General features: G+C 50.2%; 1 protein-coding gene across 1 annotated transcript; it reads right to left on the reverse strand.

The window, feature by feature from the left end:
- Window positions 1-10,749: 10,749 nt before the first annotated feature.
- CEBPA (CCAAT enhancer binding protein alpha) lies at window positions 10,750-13,325 on the reverse strand. Its single transcript, XM_055000786.1, is given in 2 exon segments — window positions 10,750-12,315; window positions 12,317-13,325. Coding segments are annotated over 2 exon segments (1,089 nt in total). The 5' UTR covers window positions 13,189-13,325; the 3' UTR covers window positions 10,750-12,098.
- Between the last annotated feature and the right edge of the window lie 9,057 nt (window positions 13,326-22,382).

Genomic DNA, 22,382 nt, shown 5'->3' on the forward strand with positions numbered 1-22,382 from the left:
TATTCCCCCCCCCCCCCATGCAGGACTGCACTTTCAATTTTCTCCTATAGTGAGAACAGTTAATTTTGGATTGGAAAGTCCTTGTGAAATCAGGAGTTCCTTGATTTTAACATGTATATACCTTTTCCCCTTATATCTCCACAAAGGAAGGAGCTAGACGCTTTGCTTTTGTTTTCAATTAAAGCTGGGGATTCAGACAACCTGGTAGACAGATTGCTATAATATTACAATGACATAACAATATTCAGTTGCTAATTTGGGGGCGGGGGGGAAAGCTCTAGGAGGTTGATGGGAATGGTTGTCACTGGGGGATTATGACAAAGAAAATGCAGGGAAACCTGCTATATGGAAACCCCATCGCCAATGCACTATATTAGCAGCCATAGCAGCAATGGGGAAACTACACAAACCCTTCGCTATATGGAAATACTCTGGTTTACCCTTCCATTTGAATGAGGTGGGTTGGAGGCGGCAAAATGGGCTGAACCGTTTCAGACTACAGGTAGGGGAGTCACACTGTTAATATGTACCCCCTCCCCATGAAAAACTTTCTACAAACACAACATTAGCACATCTAGGAGAGAAGCGATTGCCCAGCCCTTTACATGCTATGCTAGTTTTCCGCTTACAAGGAAATATTCACATGAGAGAACTTTGACAAATGTAACCCCTCACCTACAAACTGACATGGTACTTTCTGTTCTTCCACCTCATACTGCCTAATTCTGCTGCAGGCGTAGATCAGACCTCAACCAGCAGGCTTTGACACCTCCATTTCTTTGCAGCCCCCCCCCCAAACACACACACACCTACGCTCCTGCATTCAAGGGATTTTGACTCCTGAAGCCTTTTACTTGTGCTGTGGCTTACACAGGCCAGAGAATAACTTGAGGGGGCTGGAGAACGTGGTGTGGTGGTTAGAGGATTGGGCTTGACTTTGGGAGACCCAGGTTCAAATCCCCACACTGCCATGGAAGCTGACTGGGTGCCCTTGCGCCAATCATTCCCTCTCAGCCTCACCTACCTCACAGGATTGTTGTTGCAAAGATAAAATGGAGGTATACTAGCCTGAGCTCCTTGCATGAAGTCTCGGGGGGGGGGGGAATGTGCTGAATAAATCAGTAAAGGATGGAGGTGGCAGAATGGAATGAGCAGGATTCCAGCTTTGACTGTTGCTTCACATAAGAAAACGCCCTGCAAGCAGACAACTTGCACCTCAAGAAGAAACCTCTTTTCCCTTCCCTTGCAGTACTTTTCTGTTTGCAAGGTGCCTTTTGCAGAGAGGATGTGACCCTCCCCGATCCTCCACCTGCAGATCCTATACTATCACAGCAGCCTGGCCTCTCGTTCCACACACATCCCAGTCCCCTGCATGTGTAAACCTGGACTCAGGCAAACTCCTAGCATCCGATTTTTCTTCTGTGCCTGCTTCATCCCTGTGCCAGGTTCTGCCGGCAGGACACCAGCCTTTACCAATATTGCAAAAGCTCTCCTCTTGGGCTGACTCTGTTTGAGAGGGAGAAAGGGAAGGACCTTTTCGAAGCAAACTTGGTACCCTACCAGTTTAGAGAGACCCTTTCCCCCAACTGGCCTCCTTGGCCGTGTACGTTTGGATCTGTTGACTTGGCAAGTGGATCTCTGGTGACCGGCTGTACTTTCCTTGGCCTGACTGTCATCCCCGGCCAAAGGTGGAGAAAGTGGCCGGGGATTTCAAGGTTAAGAGGCAAGGCTTCCGTCCCTCTTTCCGCATCTCTGAAAGCTGGCAGCGCAGGCAGCAGGGAGACCAAGTTGGCTGCCTCGCTTGCAAGATGAGGTAGGAATGACTCTTGTCGAAAAGGGCAAGCCAGCTCGGGGACCTCCCCCAGCCTCCACCCCTTGGAAGGCAAAGGTTTTTCAGAGCTGCAGACCGGAGACTCTCAGACTTTAGACTTGGGGTGGGACCATCACCCCCTGGTTTGGCTCTTCCACCCCTGCAAATCACAGGCTCCGTCCTGCACCTGGGCAAAGGCCCCTTTTGGAAAGGCAGCTACTGTGGGAAGCTGAGAACGACTGGTATCTTTAGTCATCTATCTTCAGAACCAGAAAAACTGGAATCCCCGTCGAACTGCGGGGGTGGGGGTGGGAGCCAAGCAAGCCACAGCAAGCCCAGCCATCACCCAAAAACAGAGGCAGGCCTGTGAGTAGCCGGATCTGGTCAGGATTGCTGTAGTCAAGTCAAGTCAAAAGAGTTGATTGTCCTGCTGTAGGCAGAAGCCTTTCTTAGCCGGGCGCAGGGTTTCCCCCTACCTGACGTAGCTGGGGCCAGAGAAAAGAAGGTTCCTGACTCCAGGGGAGGCAATCCGTTCTCTGGTGCTCTTTCCAGCCAGGATCCAGCCTTTGAAAAAGCCCATCTGCTCTCATGCCTTCCATCCGGCAGAACTAAAGTGGAAAGTGCACAGGAAGGGTGTCCCTCTCCCTGACGAAGGCCACCCCCCACCCATCAAAAATCAAAACTCAGGTCATGCGGCTTGCAAAGGACAAGAGTACAGAGACTAGGGTGATTGGCGAGAACTGCCTGGAGAAAGTACATGGGGACCGGTGCGGCAATGCCAGCACCGCCATGTGCAAGAAGCTGGCCCAATGCTCTGGGGGCAGGGGTGGAGGGACGCTGCGTGGATGTGCCCCGAGGCTCAAATCAAAGGGCTTCGAACCATCCTGGCGGAGTGGAATCCAGGTGTACAGCTGCTTTCTGGGTACGAAGAGCCATCTCCTGGACAAATCTTCTGCAGCTTCTGATCACAAAAGGGTTACACAAGCAGCAGCTTGCCAGATTCCCTTCGCCGGATGCTGACGGGCCTGCAAGCGGAGGAGCATGGAAGCTTCGTGGCACCTGGCTTGTTTGTTTCCATCTTTTAGGCCCTACAGGACTTTAAAAAGGCACGCTGCAGACAGGCAGGCGAGAAGGGATTTTTGTGGCCTGTTGGGGAAAAACGGGCTGAAGGCCACAGCCAGAAATGCCGCTGCATCTCTGTGGTTTCCTTCAGCCGCAGTGTCTCCTTGTCGGGGCTTCTGTGACACTCTGAAGCTGGCTGGCTGACTGTGAGATTCTCTTTCACACACACACACACAAGATTGTCATGAGGATAAAATGGAGGAGATAATTCCTATTCCGCTAAGAAGTGCTCCGGGTGACTTTTGAGGCCATCACTCGCTCAGCTAAACCTACCTCACAGGGTTGTTGTGACGATCAAGTAGAAGAAGGTGAGCTTGGGCCAGTCATAAACCCTTGGCCTCACCTACTTGAGAGGGTTGTTGTGGGGGCAAAATGGAGGAGAGAAGAACCATGATGCTCACTCTTTCAGCTTAAACCACCCAACAGGGTTGTTGTGTGGATAAAATGGGGAAGGCATGCCCCTCTACTGAGCCATGGAGAAAGGGTGGAATAAAAAAGTACTAGTGATCCCAGTCACTCTGGGATGGAAGACCAATCAGGTGTATTAACTCTAAAATAAAAGGGGGGGGCAGAGAACATCAAAGAAAACCTCAGGAGATTTGGGGGGTGGAGCCTGGGGAGGGCGGAGTTTGTGGAGAGACCTCAGTGGGGTTTAATTCCATAGAACCCACCCTCCAAAACTGCTATTTTTCTTCAGGCGAAATCTGTCACTTGATCTCTGTCATCTAGACAGTAGTTCAATGCTGGGAGATCCCCAGGCCCTACCTGGAGGCTGGCAACCATACTGCATCTCCCAAGCTCACTTTCTGGCTGGCAACTAATTTTTAATAAGGACTGTGTTTTGGATCTGAACAAAGGCAACATTGGCCCCAGCCACTGACTCGTTCCCACAAGACCTGACACACAGGTCTCTCTACACAATACTTTTGACGTGTTCCTCATGTGTCAGGAGACACAATGTTAGCTGGGAAGCATAGTTTAAAATGACAGAGCTGGCAGAGATCGCTCCAGAGGGAACAGATTCTCTTACAGCCCTCTCTCGCCTCTGATGTCTCCCCTTCCAGAGCCTTTGCCCAGCCGAGGCTTGGTTAATTCAAAGTCTTAAGCAGTGAGGGCAGTGGAGTAAAAGCTCTGGGAGGGGCAGACACCCTAGCCTGCCAGAGGCAGTAGAGGGCTGAGAGAGAATCTGTCCCCTCCGGAGCGATCTCCGCAGGCTCTGTCTTTCAAAACTATGCTTCCCAGCTAACACTTGATGGACATGCGCCCCAGCGTCTCGTGTAGAGAGACTCATAGGCAAAGGGCTCCCAGTGTGAACGGCAGCGGCTTTCCCCTCATGTGTCTCATTTACATATGCCAGTTTGCTGTCTAGTGCACTTTATCCCTCTAAGAAGGTCAGGGTGGCCTTTACGGATCTCCCCTCCTCCACTTTATCCTCACAACAGCTAGGGCATTTAAATGAAAGAACAGCTGGCTCAGCTATTTATTTAGGCCCAACTTTTCTTCCCACCAGAGATCCAACACACCTTACAACATCGTTCTCCCTTCCTCCATTTGATCCTCGTGACCACTACCGTGCAAGGAATGAGAGAGAAGTGGGTGACCCAAGATCACCCACAGAGCTTCTGTGGCAGAGTAGTGATTTGAAGCCAGGTCCAACACTTTAGTTACTACACTGTACCATTTTTCGTGTGAGGTGAGCTGCAGAGGTGCAAAATGGGTACGGTTGCCAACCTCCAGGTGGGGCTTGGAGATCTCAAATTGCAACTGATCCCCAGAGATCAATTCCCCTGGAGGAAATAGATCCAGAGGAGTTAGCTGTGTTAGTCTGTAGTTGCAAAATAGTAAAGAGTCCAGTAGCACCTTTAAGACTAACCAACTTTACTGTAGCATAAGCTTTCGAGAACCACAGCTCTCCTTGTCAGATGCATGGACAAAGAGAGCTGTGGTTCTCGAAAGCTTATGCTACAATAAAGTTGGTTAGTCTTAAAGGTGCTACTGGACTCTTTACTATCCTAGAGGAAATGGCTGCTTTGGGAGGGGGGGTGGCCTATATGGCATTATACCCTCCCTTCCCAAGACCCTGCCCCCGCCCCCAGGGTCCACTCCTAAATATCAAGGAATTTCTCAACCTGAAGTTGGCAAACCTAGACAAGGGTCACAGTGAGACAGCCCCATTTCCAGTTGATGAGACGGCGAGAGACTTGAAAGATTCCCTGCTTCTGCAAGCAAGCGGACCTTGGAGACGGCTTTGCCCAAGCCTGAACTGCTCATGAGGGGTGGTGGGGAGAGGGGAAGGAGCTCTCTTTCTGTGATTCAGCTCACAAGGGACTGAGGAACATAACGGGGGGTACCTGGGGCCCAAACGTGGAGCCCCCCAGCACCACACTGAAAAACGCAGCTTAAACTGCCCGTCCCTAGAGCACACCCATGCTTTCTCCTGGAGCAGTTTGAAGCTTTCTTGCACAATTTCCTGGGCAGTTCTGTTCCTGGCCCACCCCATCTGGGACTCCAGGAACTGGGGGTTTTGTACAAGCAGCTTCCTTCTCTCTGGGCCGCTTGACGCAACAGCAGAAGTTTGTTGCGCATCCCATAGAAAGCCGTGAGCAAAGATCAGCCGACAAACTGCTCCCCCGCCCCAACTTTCAGACTGCAAAAAAAAATCTCTCACAGAAGTTTTTAACTTTCCAGGCCTTCTGAAAAATTCACACTTCTTCTGGCAAAGTTGTCAAGGTGCAATCCAGGAGGGCATTGCCACTGACCCACAGTGACTGGCACCCTAGCCCACTGCCTCTTGACTCCCATTGTGTCCAATTCAGACATTACAGAGCACGCAAATTGGGTCTGGGGCCATTGCCCTTTTTAATACTTCAACACAAATTGTGGGCTCTCAGTTTCCGCACAAGGGTGCCCAATTCAGATTTATTTTGTTTTTACTGATTTTATTTTACTTCATTTATATTCTGCCTTTCTCCCCCGCGGGGTCCTAAAACAGCTCACGTTGTCCTCCTCTCCTCCATTTTATTCTCACAACAACCCTGCGAGGTAGGTTAGGCTGAGCTTGTGAATAGCCCATGGTCACCCAGTGAGTTTCCATGGTACAGCAGGAAATTGAAACCAACGCATGTGTGGAGAAGAGGCTTTATACCCTGCCCTCACACTGTTTTCCCAGCAGGAAATGTTCGCATGAGGGTGTGCTAATTGGCCTGCTGGGAAACCCCACCTGTATCCCATGGAAGCAGAAAGGATGAGAATTCTTCCTTTAAAAGCTCCCAAGCCCTGACAGAGTCCGTATCTGGCAATTCCGTGCCTCCACGGTTCCTTAGAGCCAAGCTACAAGTGACGCCTTACACAGGTTGGACTCTTGTCAGCTTCCCTCAAGTTTTGATGGGAAATGTAGGCGTCCTAGTTTTACAGCTTGGCTCTCCATTACAGCTGCAAGACCAGGACGCCTACATTTCCCATCAAAACTTGAGGGAAGCTGACAAGTGTCCAACCTGTGTCAGGCATCACTTGTAGCTTGGCTCTTAGTTCAGAGTTCTTTCCCTCAAGCTTATGTGTCTCTTTCCTCTCAGGTTCCAGTGCCTACTCCACTGTCTGCTCTGAATATATGTCCTACCTTACTACATCTCCTTCCTGTCAGCTTCCCACTTCTAAGCCTACCCCGCCTCCCATAGGATCCGTGTGATGTTTTAACCACAGCCAAATGAGGTGATCTGTGAACACTTTATTGCTGCCAGCCCTGTGGCCAGAGAAGGTGGAATGTTTGTGGACATCCCCTCACATTACGCAGCTCAAGCTTTCGGGCTTTACTGCTAGACATGCAATGCAATACAGAAAGCTACCTGGAGACTCGCTGTTTGGAGGCAACGTGCTTCCAGAGATTCTCTGCTGGGGGACAGATGACAGAGGAGACCATCGCTCTGCAAACTTCCCAGAGGCATCTCAGGCCAGTGTAGCATAGTGGTTAGAGTAACAGACTACAAACTGGGAGGCTGCACTCAAACCCCTCCTTGGCTACTGGTTGACTGTGGAGGTCTCTGCCTAACCTACCTCACAGGGTCATTGTCAAGATATAATTGCGAAGAGAGAACCATGCATTTCACCCTGAACTCCTATGAACAGGGTTAGGATGAAAGCATGCTCTTCTGATTGGACCAGGCTTGGTTAGGATCAGAAGACACGACTAGGTAACCTCTGGGGGGTCTAATCCTGCAAAATTTTCCTTCTGGCTAATCTCCATTAATTTCCATGGAAAACCTGTCTCAGTTGCTAGTTCATAGCTTCGAAGGGGTGAGGTTGCGGGCCTTGTAGCTTGCTTGGAAGTCACGTGTTTAGCTCTTTGGAGACCTTTACTCTGGTCCCTGCTGCCTGTGGTTGAATGTGGTTACTTCACATAAAGGACATGCGCTACTCGCATGCCAGCAGGCACTTTCCCCTGTATTGTTTCACATGTTCCAGAGAGAGAGAGAGCACTTCTTTCCAAAACAAGATCTTGAAACCTGGCTCAAATTAAGCCTGGTGCATTTCACAGAACGGATGGCGAGGAAGAACAGAAAGAATCGGAAGGAACTGTCTTCTTGGAAGGAAGGCCACTGATACACCAATAAGCAGTGTGGTGCACGGTTAGAGTATCGAGGGAGCAAGGTTCAACTTCCGCTTTCCCGTGGAAGTTTACTGGGCTGCCCTGAGCCAGTCTCTTTCTGATCCTAACCTATCATCCCAAGTTGTTCTGCAGATAACGTGGAAGAGAGAACCTGTGATTTTTTTCAAGGGTGTCATAAAAACGTGATAAAAAACACAAAGTGCACAGTCTAATCCAAACTTAAACACCCCATTTATTTCAGTGGGAGTAAATAGCCACATGCCTATTGAAATTGACTTGTTTCTGAATTAAATGCTTGTGATTTTTCAAATGCACGCCACACATGTCTAGCACCCTGCCCCTTCCCTCCGAGGCCTACTGCTGCAAAACGCTTTCTCGGATTGCCCAACACAATGCAAAGCCAGCCTCTCCCACCTCTTCCACCAACCAGCTTCCAGCGGTAACTGACTGATCAGCAGAGCAGGCTCTACGGACCTCAGCCGAGGTGATCTCCTCTTCCATGCTTGGATGGAATATGAAACAATCCATTTGCACTTTCCCTTCCGGTAGCAGCCAATTGCATCCCAACCATCAGAGAGTCTTCAGGGAGCTATTTCAATAGCCCAACATTTGGCAATGCTTTTACGCCTGTTGGCTCTCAAAGCTAGCATCTCCTAAACTTTTGATGGCCTGGACAATTCATAGAATCATAGAGTCATAGGGTTGGACGGTACCTCTAGGGTCATCTAGTCCAACCCCCTGCACAATGCAGGAAATTCACAACCATCTCCCCCCACACACCTCCAGTGACCCCTGCGCCATGCCCAGAAGATGGCAAAACACCATCAGGATTCCTAGCCAAACTGGCCTGGAGAAAATTGCTACCTGACTCTAAGGTGGCAATCGGCCTTACCCTGAGCATGTAAGAAGGGGCCACGAGAACCGAGCACTGATATAACCCTTCCTGCCCTCCCTCTCATGATCTGCCGAGGTTCACAGAATCAGCACTGCCGTCAGATGGCCATCTAGCCTCTGCTTAAAAATCATTTTGTTTCTGGAAAGCTTCTTCATGCTACCACCAAATGTCACACTGGCATTTTCTGACACCTCTCCCAGAACACCCACCAGGTACCCTGCAGGAGAACTCAGCTATCCTCTCCCTTTGGCCCTATCAGCCAGGACTGAACGGTGAGCTCTCACTGATACGTCAGCCATGCTGCTTCCATGACTCTCCCGTTAGCTATAGTGTGCTATGGCTGACCTCCCACCATCCCCACATGCCTTTATTTCCTTCCTCAAAAGGACGGCACTGCCTCACATATTGGGGGCACCTCGTTCCAATGGGCCTGCGGGAAGGTGATGTCGCCAACATGGCCTCCTTTTTCATGGCCCTCTGTAGTTTGAGATTGCAACTTTGAAACAGCCTGAGAACTGAAATATGTTCCGGTGTGTCAAGTGAAGCCTACTTCGGAGTAAACATGTTTGGATTATTCACTCCGGTTGACACCAAATGCAGCTTGTCCTTTAGGGATTTAGAGATGCCAGAAAACTTAAAAAGTTTGCAAATGCATACACAGCTGGACTTTTTGCAGCATGTAAATGAAGCACCTTTGCCTGTACTTCTCCCCCCAAAAATCTAAATAGGAACAGCCTAGACCTGTCCTACGACAAGCTAAGAACTAGGGGAGAGGCAGGAAAATGACAGAGAAAGGAACAAAAGCTGAGAAGACTAAGGGAGAGGTGCTAGTTTCTCAGATAACTACTCTGTTTTCCACTGGAAACCCTAGTTATGCGGGAAAGGGAGGTAGCCAAGTTTCCATCTGTTAAGTAGCCACCTGACCACGAAGAAACAGCTGCAGAAAACCCAATGGGTTTAAGGGGCAAGGGGCAATCAATCCAGGCAGCTCTGGCTTGTCTACATTTGACCCCCCATTTCCACCCCCCCCTCCCGTCTGCTCATTCAGAAGTTTCACTGAGGTATGCTCCAAGTCAGAGCGCAGAGCTTTAACAAAAACAAACTACTAGCCCTCAAAGAGTTTTTCCTAGTCAGACTGCCCACACGCAACTGCACTGTTTGTGGCCTAAAAGAACCACCTATTTTTGAAACACCTGGTCCCCTGGAGGCAATTCTTACTCATCGCGGGCGACCAGACAAATAGCTATCTGCTAGTCTGCTCTTCCAAGATAGAGCTGGCCGAATTTTATCACAAATTGAGATTGCAACTTTGAAGCAGCCTGAGAACTGAAATATGTTCCGGTGTGTCAAGTGAAGCCTACTTCGGAGTAAACATGTTTGGATTATTCACTCCTTAATCATCTTTCTTAAGAGTATTTTTGGAATATGCTGATCTTATGGGACCGGATAATGCTTTGGAGGGGGGAAGAGAAAAATAACCACCTTTTTTTTAAAAAAAAAGAACATTTCACTTCAATTTCACAAGTGTAAGCAAATTTAGAACTGCTGAGAGTTCCTCATAAGCAAGGGTGTTCGGGGTCATGTCCAAAATGGAAGGAAAAGATGAAAGCAATGTTTAATGCACCATATTTAGAAATTGTGAGGTTTTTTTAAAGGTAAGTTTGCCTTATCAAACTATGCCGCTTCTTGCAAAAAAAAATCATTAAAAGTTCTGTGTGACTCTCTCATGTGGTCTTAAATGCAGAATAATCAGCGCAATCCATGAGTTACACATTAAATTCTCACTGACAGCTCACCTTTAAATCTGAGCTAAGAGCAGCAATGAAACACCCTCCATCTAGATCTCTTAAGGCTTTTCTCAGCTATAACAAAGCACAGAAGTCACCCAGTAGAAAGATACTTGGGCAGCTTCTACATACATTTACTTAAGTGAGGTCAATGAGTCTTTCTCCCTGTTTACTTCTGAGTAAATCTGTTCAGGATCGCACTGTAGGTGGCTTGTAAAGAAACAGATGCCTGAAGAAATTATTGCAATTCCTTCTGTGGCAGTGGGGCTTACACATGAGTAATGTATTTATTGGCTCTGGTATTAACCTTTTGGAAAACAGGGAGCTCTTCTGCACAAGCTCCTTTGAGAGGAAGAGAAGTACTGCTGGGATCTAATGCACTCCCCCCACTCCCTTAATGCTGTTGACAGCTTGACTGCGGCAAAGCTGGTGGCCTGGGCAAATCAAAAAGGTACTGAAGTTGAGAAGAGTAATCAATTTGGCTACCCCTTTCTCTGAGGAAATCCCAGAAAACACAAGCCAGACAGGAAGATCTAAGTTATGGCAGAATATTTGCATTTTATTTATGAATTTTAACCAAGGACTTAAACATTCTGTATCATTTGGGTTCCAAAATACACCGTTTTGATATAAAAATGCATAAAATTTCCATGTACATCATACTAATAAGAAAAAGACCAACAACGTTAAATTCTTCTACCTGGGAATATGAGCATTCAAAATTGGCACTTTTAAAAAGTTTTTAACCTCGGTGCTAAATTCATAGTAGGAAAAGCACCAGCTGGTTAAAAGTGCTCTCTGGAAAGGTTGGGGTGGGTAGGTGAAGAGGTTCTTGCTAAGCAGAACAGCCTCCCCCCACCCCATAAAGGAGACAAACCTGATGCAGAACAAACTAGACTCTCAGAGCCAGGCAAGAAGCTCAAGAAACTTGTGGGCTCCCTTCCTGCCTTTGGGTGGCAGGCAATCCTCAACCGGTCACACTCATGGGAACTGCTAAAAGTCAGCTCCAGAAGCAACAATACAATTTTTAAAAAGACAGAAAATGACAGGCCAAGGAGAGGTTCCTGTCGACATGGCAAGGATCCAAGCAATAAAATACAAAATATGGCCAGCAACCACCAAGGGGGCTTCTCGGCTTTCACAGTACAGAAGGCACAGGTGGGGGGAGGCGAGGGAAAGGTGCAGCAACCAAGCAGAGAAAACTTAACAGGTTTTGGAAGAAGTGGATACCCGCATCCATTGGTATTTTTCAGCTTTGGTTTTGTGCTCCACCACAGTTTTAACATACAGTACAGACAACCACGCTGGTTTTCGCTTGGGTGACAGGAGACCCTGCCTGGCCCAGAACTCCATTCCCGGTGCCAGTTTCCCCGTAGAGTCCTCAATTTTTCATCCGGCAGGGGAAGAAGACTCTAGCCAGCCCTCCCCAAAATATCCCCCACCCCACCCCAGCCCTTACCGACATGGGGGGGGGCGCGCCCTCTTTGAAAAACAGCAGCAGCAGCAGCAAAGTCCCCAATTGCACTCGATCCTCCAGGCAACCGCTGGATCCCCAACCATCCCCAACCTCCCCCTCCCCGGCACATCAGCCGAGGGCTGCACTCAGTCTTTGATTTCAGGCTCCCCCCTGCATGCCCCAATCCCTTTAAGCGGGTTCACACGTTAACCTGGGTTCGTCCCTAGACGGTCCAGGCTGTCAATCCCCAGTCCCCGAGGGGGCGATACCGGAGAGGCAAGAGTCAGGCTTGGGGCTCTCAGGAACAGTCGGGGGGAGAGCGGCGGCTCGGAGCGGCTCCCCGTAGAAGGCACACGATTTGGGCGCTCGGCAAACGGGGCTCAGCCCCGGCATCAGTCTGGGTCGGTCAAAGTTCGGTCCGGACTTTAGCCGCGGAGGGGGCGCGCTGGAGCCAGTCCTGCCCTCCCCGCGTTGGCCCACGGCGGCGGCGGCGGCGGCCGGCCTGCCTTCCGGGCAAACGGGAGGGCCGAGGAGCGCCGGCCGGGGGGCCCGTTCGTGCCGTCGGGGCGCTCAGGCGCAGCTGCCCATGGCCTTGACGAGCGAGCTCTCGGGCAGCTGCCGGAAGATGCCGCGGAGGGTGTCGAGCTCGCGGCTGAGCTGCTCGACGCGCTTGCGGAGGCGCTCGTTGTCGGAGCTCAGCTCCAGCACCTTCTGCTGCGTCTCGGCGTTGCGCTGCTTGGCCTTGTCGCGGCTCTTGCGCACGGCGATGTTGTTGCGCTCGCGGCGCACGCGGTACTCGCTGCTGCTCTTGTCCAGGCTCTTCTTGCCTTTGCCCGACGAGGCGGCGGCGTGCAGGCGCGGCGGCTGCGAGGGGTGCGCGTGGTGGGGGTGGGGGTGGTGCGGGCTGGGGGCCGGCGTGGGCGGCGGCGTGGGCTGCCCGCCGGGCTGCAGGTGCACCGTGGTCTGGGCGCAGTGCGCCGCCTGGTACTGGAGGTGGCTGCAGGCGGCCGGCGGCGGCGGGTAGAGGGCGGCCAGCGCCGCCGCCTCGTCGTCCTCGTGGGGTTCCTGCTTGATGAGCAGCGGGCGCAGGCCGGGCAGCGCCGGGCCCGCGCCCAGCCGCTCGTAGGCCGCGCCGCCCTCCAGCTTGTCCGCGTAGCCGTAGAGCGCGCCGCCGCCGCCCTGCATGCCGCACTCCAGGCCGGCCTTGGCGGCGCGCTCCTGCTGCTGCTTGCTGTGCTGGAAGAGGTCGGCCAGGAACTCGTCGTTGAAGGCGCCCGGGTCGATGTAGGCGCTCAGGTCGATGGAGTTCTCGTGCTCGCAGATGTCCTGCAGCTCGGCCGCCGGCAGGTAGCCGTAGCCGGGGCCCGGCGGCGGGTGGGCGTGCGGGTGCGGGTGCGGGTGGTGGGCCGCGGGCAGGTGCGGGTGCGCCGAGGGCAGAGGCTGGTGGCGGCTGGGCGGCAGGGCGCTGCTCATCGGGGGCCGCGAGTCCGCCTCGTAGAAGTTGCCCGGCTCCATCGAGTAGCTACACCGGGCCGCCGCGCATGGTGGGGGGAGCTCCCAGGCTCAGGCTGCGCTCCGCCGTGCGCCGAGTCTGGCCGCTCCGCCAACCCTTCCGAAGGCTCGACTCGCTCCCGGGCTGCCTCCTCCAGCCCTCGGCCGCGTATTTATAGCCCGCCGTTTCCCTGCAGGGCCGTCGCCCTCTAGTGTCCAACCTCCTCGGGTCCGCCTGGGATCTTTGACCCGCCTCGCCTCCTCTCTCGGCAGGGGTTGGATCCCCGACGAGTCCTCCCCAACCCCCCGCCCCCGCCGGGCTGGCTGCCTGCACGGGCCCAGCGCCAACCCCCGGGAGGCGCGTCGGGAGGCGCGCGCACCTGCCCCGGAGGACGCGCGGACGGCGCTCCGACGCCCAGCCGAGGCTCTCGGGGATATCTCCACCGGCAGTTTTAAAAACCCCACAAAACACAGCCCAGGCTGCGTCTGCAGGCGCCGTTCGTTGCCTGCAAAAGTTGCCTGCGACAAGCTCTTCAACACCCACGTGATACCGAATACGTGTAGCCGAGGAGGGCTTCCCAGTGCTTGGGGAAGGGGGCATTCAGAGGGCAGCAAAGGTGCCTGCGGCTGGGCGCGACCGTTTCCCGTTCCAAAGGCCTCCCCAAAGCGCGCCGTCACCACGCCGAGGGGAGCAGCAAACTCCCTGCGCTTCCACCGCTGCCCTGCCCCAGGTTCGAAACTTCTCTCCAGCCTCCCATTTTAAGGGCGGTGTGATCATAAGCCCCGTCCAAAGACTTGGAATCGTGGCCTTCGCGCTCATGCACGGTGCTGTTGGGATCGCTGTCGGTCCCCCTTTTAAAAAAGTCCAGAATGCCAGGCAGATTGAAGTTGTCCAGAGGCTTAGAGACCCGGGAGCACTGATAAGGCCCCTTGAGGAAGTGTTCCGAGCAGTCCAAGGTACTCCCAGCCAGGCATTCCAAGGGGCGTGTGCGCCCGTGCGCCTGCTCATACCAACAGAAACTGGCCTTGCTCCAGCGGCCGCTTGAAACACTCCATTGTTCCAACCTTTCACGTTGCAAACAAATAAATAAGCGACCTGTCAAAACTAGGCCACCCTTTCCAACTATGAGGCATGTGCAGCCTAATCCCCTAGGGGTTTACTCAGAGGTAAGGCCCGCTGAGTTTTGTGGGATTTGCTCCCAAAAAGTGTGCTTAGAATTGCAATCCTGCTGCCTGATAATATTGCACACTTGCTCTCTCAAGCAAGTCTTGCCGAATTCCCTGTCTAGTTACTGGCCACAGGATTGCACGGTGGTTACAGGATCTTGGCTTGCGGAGCATACAGCCAGATTACCAAGGGGCTTTATGAACAGTACTGTACACACTCGTGCAGAATACCTTTAGCCTTCTTAAAATGAGCAAGAAGATACAACCCGTCCTCAATAACATTCGGACCTCAAATTGCACCTCCAGGTCACCGAGAAACCGACTCCAGTGAGCTGCTGCAGGATGACAGCTGCAGCGGGTTCATCTTGTCGTCAGGTTTTGGCATCAGATGCCGCAGCCCTTTTGGGCAATGCTGGATTCTGACACTCTGACAAAAAAAAGTTACACTGTAGCAGGGAACTTTGTCAAGCGGAGATTTTCCTGCCAGCTTGGCATCAGAAATTCCTCACTCTGCCAACAGGAGTAGTGCTTCCAAATGTTCAAATCACACTAGAGATGCTTTTGAAATCCTCACAGTACCCCTGTAAGGTAGGCCAACAGATTTATTATCCCTATCGGGCCAGATGGGTTAGGCTACCTAGAGAATTCAGGGCACAGAAGAGATTTGAAATGAATGCTTCCTGCTTGGAATTCAGTCTCTTAACTACAATGATATCCATCATACTGAAGTGACAATTTGATTTTCAGCTGGATTGTTATCTGCTTGTCTGGTTCAAGATAGCAAAAATGGACTTTCAAAAACAAAACAGCTAGGTATCAGAAATTAAATTGCCTCCTAGCACTTACATTCAGAGACGTTTTTGTTTTATGATTTTAAATTGTAAACACACACACACACACACACACACAAAAGCAACAAAGCCTGTTGTGAGAAAAAATACAACAGGCTCTTAAAAGGGGAGGGTGGGCAGATGAGCATTGCCTCCCCTGTGTCTGATCCCAGCTGGGTGAATGCAGGGGGTGGGAATTGCCAACTGCTCCCCTCTTGATCATGGCCAGGTGAAGGCAGGGGGAAGGCACTGCAACCTGCTCCGCTCCTGATCCTAACCAGGTGAAGGGGGCTAGGCATTGCAACCTGCTTTGCGTCTGAGGGAAGTGGGGTGGGAACTGCCACCTGCTTCATGCTTGATCCTGGCCGGGTGAATGGGGGGTGGGCATTACTACCTGCTCCACTCCTGATCTCAGCCAGGTAAAGGCAGGGGTGGGCATTGCCACGTGCTCCACTCCTGATCCCGGTTGGGTGAAGGTGTGGGTGGACATTTCCACCTGCTTTGCACCTGATCCTGGCTGGGTGAAGGTGGGGGGCAGACATTGCTTCCTGCTCCACTCCTGATCACGGCTGGGTGAAGGTGGGAGGCAGGCATTGCCACCTGCTCCGCACATGATCCCAGCAGGGCGATGGCAGGGGTGGGAATTGCCACCTGCCATGCTCCTGATCCCAGCTGGTGAAGGCGGGGGGGGGGGCAGGCATTGCCATCTGCTCTACTCCTGATCCAGGCTGGGTGAAATCAGGGAATGGGCATTGTCACCTGCTCCGCTCCTGATTGTGGCCGGGTGAAGGTGGGTGGCGGGCATTGCCACCTGCTCTGTTCCTATCCTGGCTGTGTGAAGGCGGGGTGGGGTGGTGGTGGCAGGCATTGCCATCTGCTCTGCTCCTGATCCAGGCTGGGTGAAATCAGGGGACGGGCATTGTCACCTCCTCCGCTCCTGATTGTGGCCGGGTGAAGGTGGGTGACGGCCATTGCCACCTGTTCTGCTCCTGATCTTGGTTGGGTGAAGGTGCGGGTGGACATTTCCACCTGCTTTGTGCCTGATCCTGGTTGGGTGAAGGTAGGGGGCAGACATTGCTTCCTGCTCTGCTCCTGATCACGGCTAGGTGAAGGTGGGAGGCAGGCATTGCTACCTGCTCCACACCTGATCCCAGCAGGGTGATGGCAGGGGGTGGGCATTGCCACCTGCCATGCTCCTGATCCCTGCTGGTGAAGGCAGGGGGCAGGCATTGCCACCTGCTCTGTTCCTATCCTGGCTGTGTGAAGGAGGGGGGGGGGCGGAGCGGACATTGCCACCTGCTCCAAGCTTGATCTTGGTAGAGTGAAGGAGGGTGGGCATTGCTGCCTGCTCCACTCCTGATCCTGACCGAGTATAGGGGGGAGCGGGCATTGCCACCTGCTGTGCCCCTGATCCCTGCCAGGTGAAGGAAGGGGGCGGGCATTGCCTCCTGCTCCCCTCCTGATCTTGGCCGGGTGAAGATGTGGAGCAGGCATTGCCACCTGCTCCGCTCCTGGTCCCAGCCTGGGTTTCCTGCTGCAGCAGCGCCCTCTGGTGGTTCACCAGGGTATGAAGTGAGTCATCTAGAATACGCTTACTCTTTTATATAGTAAGATCTCTCTTTTGAAATTATGGTTTTATGATGTTGTAACCTGCCCTGAGCCCACTCACAGGGAGGATGGGATATAAATCCAATCAATCAATCCAATCAATCAATAGTGTACTGCACTTGCACATGGAGGTTCTGGGATTTAGTCATTGATGGACCTCTCCTCCCTGAATGTGTCTTATCCCCATTTAAAGCCATCTATACTGATGGCCATCACATAATGTAATTACCCGAGGAGTGAAGAAATTCTTTTTGTTGCCGTGAATTTATTGCCCATCACATTCATTGGGTGCCACTATAAAGACAAAGTGTATCTGAGTGAGCCCGGGATACTTGTAAGGACCTACCACACAGGCAACAAGATAGTTTCAAGTGGATAGCTATGTTCATCTGCAGAAGAACAGCAGGATTCGAATCCAGTAGCACCTTCGAGACCAACAAGTCTTTCAGGTTATAAGCTTTCAAACGTCAAAACTCCTTTCATCAACTGACCAGGGGAGCCTTGACTCTCAAAAGCTTATACCCTTGTTGGGCTTTAATGTGCTACTGGACTTGAATCTTTCAGACCACAAGGTGCACAGCTATATTTGGGGCCCCTGATTCCAGGAAATGTACTAAAACGAATGAGGCAGCATGGCGGTGGAATGTGTTAGTTCCTTATGAATGACTATAGGAAGACACTACGTTTCCAAATGGCCATAAAAATGAATTGAATGAAGGATTTCTAATTGGTTATACACAATGGTTTTTACAAACAGTCCTCAAACCAAATGACCAAATAAATTAAATGTCTGCTTAAATGGCCATAGAAATGTATAAAGATAATTGAGATGAATTGAAGGGGGGGATCAGGATCCTCACAACTGGAGACAGGGAGTTACAGCCCCCAAAGACCATAGGAGTATATCAGCTGGTTTCTCTAGAAATCTTCCTGTATAGAATCTGTCTGGTCCAGGCACAGAGAAAAATGACATATAGTTTTCTAAAGTCCGGTTTGTACTCCAAGAGTCCCTGGCCTTGTTGAGCCTGTTGTTACTTATGGGAATTTTGAGAACAAGTCATGTGCGCCCCCGATACGTGGTTGCTGTGGGTGCATGATTGCCATGGAAGTTGTGGGCTCATGCCAGGAGTATTCCTTGATTCCAAATGATGAAATGTTTTAAAACGTGGTTGTCAAATATCTGTAACAAAAACTGTCTAATCCCAGCGTGTTTTAAGTGAATGATGTTCTTAATCACCAGATCTGTTGGGAATTAAATAGTTAATAAAACAAACCAACCCAAAATTAATACATATAATATAACAATGAAAGTGTATGTGTATGTAGCTATCTCCCTATTTAACAAAATAGAATATCAAATGGAACTGTTATAAATTATAAATGTTCTTAAAGGGGTGTTAAATTGTTTCAATAACACAATTTTATTTACTATCTTATTTTAGAAACCTGTCTAAAAATTCCATTATGTTTTATAAGCAATAGATAATCAAATAATAATACAATATTATATTATTTCAGAATGGTCCCCCTCTATACGTCCAATAAGTAAGGAGACTATATGAAAACAATTACATTTTGTGTAATGTCAACAAAGCATTTCTACTTTCCCTTTCCAAATACTACTACTACTGATAATATAAACCTCATTGTTTACTCAGAAAAGCAGAAGAAAAATTAGCATCTTCTAATGGGCAGTTTAGAGGTTCTTTCTTCTGACATCTTTACTTTAAAAAAATGAAAAACCGCCAGGGAAAACTGCAGTCAAGACGGAGTAGACATGGGCACAAGCAGAAAAAAAACAACGAACATGGCGTTCGTTGTTTGTTGCCATCCATGAACAACAAACAACGAATACTGATGAACATGATCCTGTCACGAACATGTTGTTCATTGTTCGTGGGGGCCAGCAGGCTCTCCTCCAGCCATCAAGATCCCTACCGCACCACTCCCAGAAACCCTACCTGAGCAGGCAGCAGGAAAGGTACCAGTAATAAATAATAGCTTGGCCCAGAGCCTGGCAGCAGCCCTGGAACCTAAAGGGGTAGATCCCTATCCCACCACACACAAAGAAAATTCAAGCTCCAAGGCACTCGCCCTAACAGCAGCTCTCTCTCCCTGAAAGCCAGAGCTGGGAGCCCCCCTCCCCACTGGTCTTTTCCTCCTGTAACAAATTTGGAGCTCCAGTCCACACTTGGAAGGAAGACCTGCCCATCAAGCTAAATTGGGCTTCGATTGGGGTTTCCAGGGCAACAGCAGGAGTTCAGACAGAGTTCAGGCAGTCCCTGCCTCCAGTTGCCAAGGGAATTGATTGCAGGTGCCAGACTGTCTGGCTTGACTAACAGCGACAAACGAGGCTAGCGACGACCACCTGCTCGTTTAGAATGGGGCCTCATGAACAGCTTGTTCGCGAACAGCAGATTGGGCTGTTTGTGGCTTTTTTAAAGTTTGTATTGCTGTTTGTGCCCATCTCTAGTCAGGAGCAAGTGATGGGATTCCTCATTCTATTTTTTTGTTTTGTTCAGTTCAGTTCCCCTCTGTTCTGTTTGCAGAAGGCAAGTGGGGGCTCGAACATGCTGTTTGCTGATGAAAAAGCAGCATGAAGAGACTTGACTAACAACCGGAGTGAAAAGGGTTAAACTGCCTCTCCTCCTTTCCCCTCTCTCCTTCCCTCTGCCAGGCTAGGCTGATTTCGGTTTGAAAAAAATGCAGAAGGGAAAAAGTCCACAGAGCTCCCTCTAACGTACAGTTTGAGACTGAGACTTTATCATAGCAAACTTGTTCAGATTTTTGTTCTAAAACTGGATTTGTTTGTGAGACATGATGAATGCACCTTAGACATGGCACTGAAGAGCCAGTTTCATTTAACCCCAGAAGTGCTAACCTTTAGTGTCCGGCTATGACAGATCCCTGGACCGTTGCAGCAAGACACAGGTTCTTGGTTAAATGGTTTTTATTCAGAAATCAGATCATTTCCATATATATGTCCATAGGACTACTCAGAAGCCAGGAAAGCATCTAAGCAGCAAGAGTAAAAGTTGATAGGAATGACATCATGTGAGAGAGATTTCTCTTTTAACATTCAAGTCTGCTCCTTTCCCCTCTCCCAATCATAAACAAGGGTTTGGCGCTCTCCTTGTGTGAGAACGTTCCACATATTTGTGATAGCAAGTTGAGTTACTAGGAAGTACAGTAATTCATAGCAAAGTCTGAGAGGGAGTACAAGGTCAGAAACACTGGAAGCTGTAACAGTCCATCAGATAAACACCTGTGGAAGCCTGTGAAAGAAATAGTTATGACACTGGTAAAATGACATTGAGTTACAGCAGGTTACAGCGGTTCAGCACAGAAGGATCATTAACATTGGTGTGGATAGGGCTCAGACATGTCGTTAAGAAACATCTAGCTTCTCCGTCCATGATTCTCTGTTATGGTTCTTCAGTTACCCCAAAGGGCAAACCTTTCATGTGCTGGATCACCAATGTTTTACTAATGGCGGGGGGGGGGGGCTCCTCCTATCCCATGGTAACTCGCGATCCAGACGTGTCATCCAGTTCTCTTCCTCAAGCTGCAAATTGTTTTTCCCTGCACATATGATTTATGAGAAAGGCTTAAAACTGAAGATAGAGATAGATCGTGTACTGCACACCAAAGAAAATAAAACAATGCATCATTTGCTAGCATGCCTCTGATGGGGCAGGAAAATTGCTGAGAGTCATAAGGCACATAAGAACATAAGAGAAGCCATGTTGGATCAGGCCAATGGCCCATCCAGTCCAACACTGTGTCACACAGTGGCCAAAAGCCAGGTGTCATCAGGAGGTGTGCCAGTGGGGAAGGGGCACTAGAATCCCTCCCACTGATTCCCCCCCCCCCCAAACAGCAAGAATACAGAGCATCACTGCCCTAGACAGAGAGTTCCATCTATACCTTGTGGCTAATAGCCACTGATGGACCTCTGCTCCATATGTTTATCCAATCCCCTCTTGAAGCTGTCTATGCTTGAAGCTGCCACCACCTCCTGAGGCAGTGAATTCCATGTGTTAATCACCCTTTGGGTGAAGAAGTACTTCCTTTTATCTGTTCTAACCCGACTGCTCAGCAATTTCATTGAGTGCCCACGAGTTCTTGTATTGTGAGAAAGGGAGAAAAATAGTTCTTTCTCTACCTTCTCTATCCCATGCATAATCTTGTAAACCTCTATCATGTCACCCCTCAGTCGTCATTTCTCCAAGCTAAAGAGCCCCAAGCGCTTTAACTTTTCTTCATAGGGGAAGTGTTCCGTCCCTTTAATCATTCTAGTTGCCCTTTTCTGCACTTTTTCCAGCGCTATAATCTCTTTTTGGAGGTGTGGTGACCAGAATTGTACACAGTATTCCAAATGAGGCCGTACCATTGATTTATACAGGGGCGTTATGATACTCGCTGATTTGTTTTCAATTCCCTTCCTAATAATCCCCACCATAGCGTTGTCCTTTTTTATTGCTGTTGCACACTGTATTGACATTTTCAGTGAGTTATCCACCACGACTCCAAGATCTCTCTCTTGGTCAATCTCCGCCAGTTTGGACCCCAACTATATTACATCCCTGGAGCAATAGCTGCCGCTGTGTGCCAGGCTTAAGAAGATATGCTAGCAGGATTTCTCAGAGTTGTGTGTGCATGCTAGGATCCCCACATAGTTATCTTCCCATTCTCCACATTGGTGAGAAGGGAACTATGTACCACTTTTAGCAGAAATTGCTTCAAGTTCAGGTTCTGCTCTGGAGCACCAATTGCCTCTCCAGGTGTAGGAAACCAACACTGGTTTTTCATGCCCGTATCTTCTTCTGCTCCCTGTATGTAGATAGTTATCCACATCCTAGAAAGTAAAACAATGGTATCATGTTCTATGGTCACTCTTTGGGAAAGCAGAAATTGCTATGAACCCAGATTATATATCACAATTGCCTCTCCTGGCTAGGCATAGGAAATACGGCAGCTGACTTTCTAGAAACCCTACCAGCCATCACCATCCACCATCCATGGTATCAGATCATTGGGTTGGATCCAGACTAAATTTTTAATCAGTGGAACAGAACTGTCTCCCCTCCCTGCAGAAGCCCGTTGATCTCTAAAAAATGCTGCTCCTAGGGGACGGGGGACCCTGAGGGAAAGACATAAGGGATGGATTGCAGCGGGAAGTAGAAATTCCCAGTTTAGTTTGGATCCAACTCATTCTCCACACCAGCGATGAGAAGGTGACGTTTGTCATGTTCTTGGGCAATTCTAAGGAAAGTGCAGAAATTCGTGAGTCCAGAATACTAGCTGCTCTTCCAAACCAGGTAAAGGGTTTCTTGATGCTCCCTATGGAGGCTTTCTTTGCTTGTGTGTTACATTGATTCCCGCCGTGGGGGTGAGGGAATATGCAGTTTTGCCACTATTATGGAGATACAGAAATTTCTGCAAGCCCAGATTGCAAGCCTAGAGCATCGTCTGCTTTTGGGGGCCGTGCATAATAAAATATGGTCACTGGGTTTCTCATCTGCCATTATCTCCCAGCACGTGTGATCTCATGCTCTCGTTCCCTGCTTGCCATTATCCTGTGTGGACTTCTCTTGAAGTTGTATATGCTGT

The sequence above is a fragment of the Eublepharis macularius genome, chromosome 16, assembly GCF_028583425.1.
Source record: "Eublepharis macularius isolate TG4126 chromosome 16, MPM_Emac_v1.0, whole genome shotgun sequence".
In the NCBI taxonomy this organism is placed as follows: domain Eukaryota; kingdom Metazoa; phylum Chordata; class Lepidosauria; order Squamata; family Eublepharidae; genus Eublepharis; species Eublepharis macularius.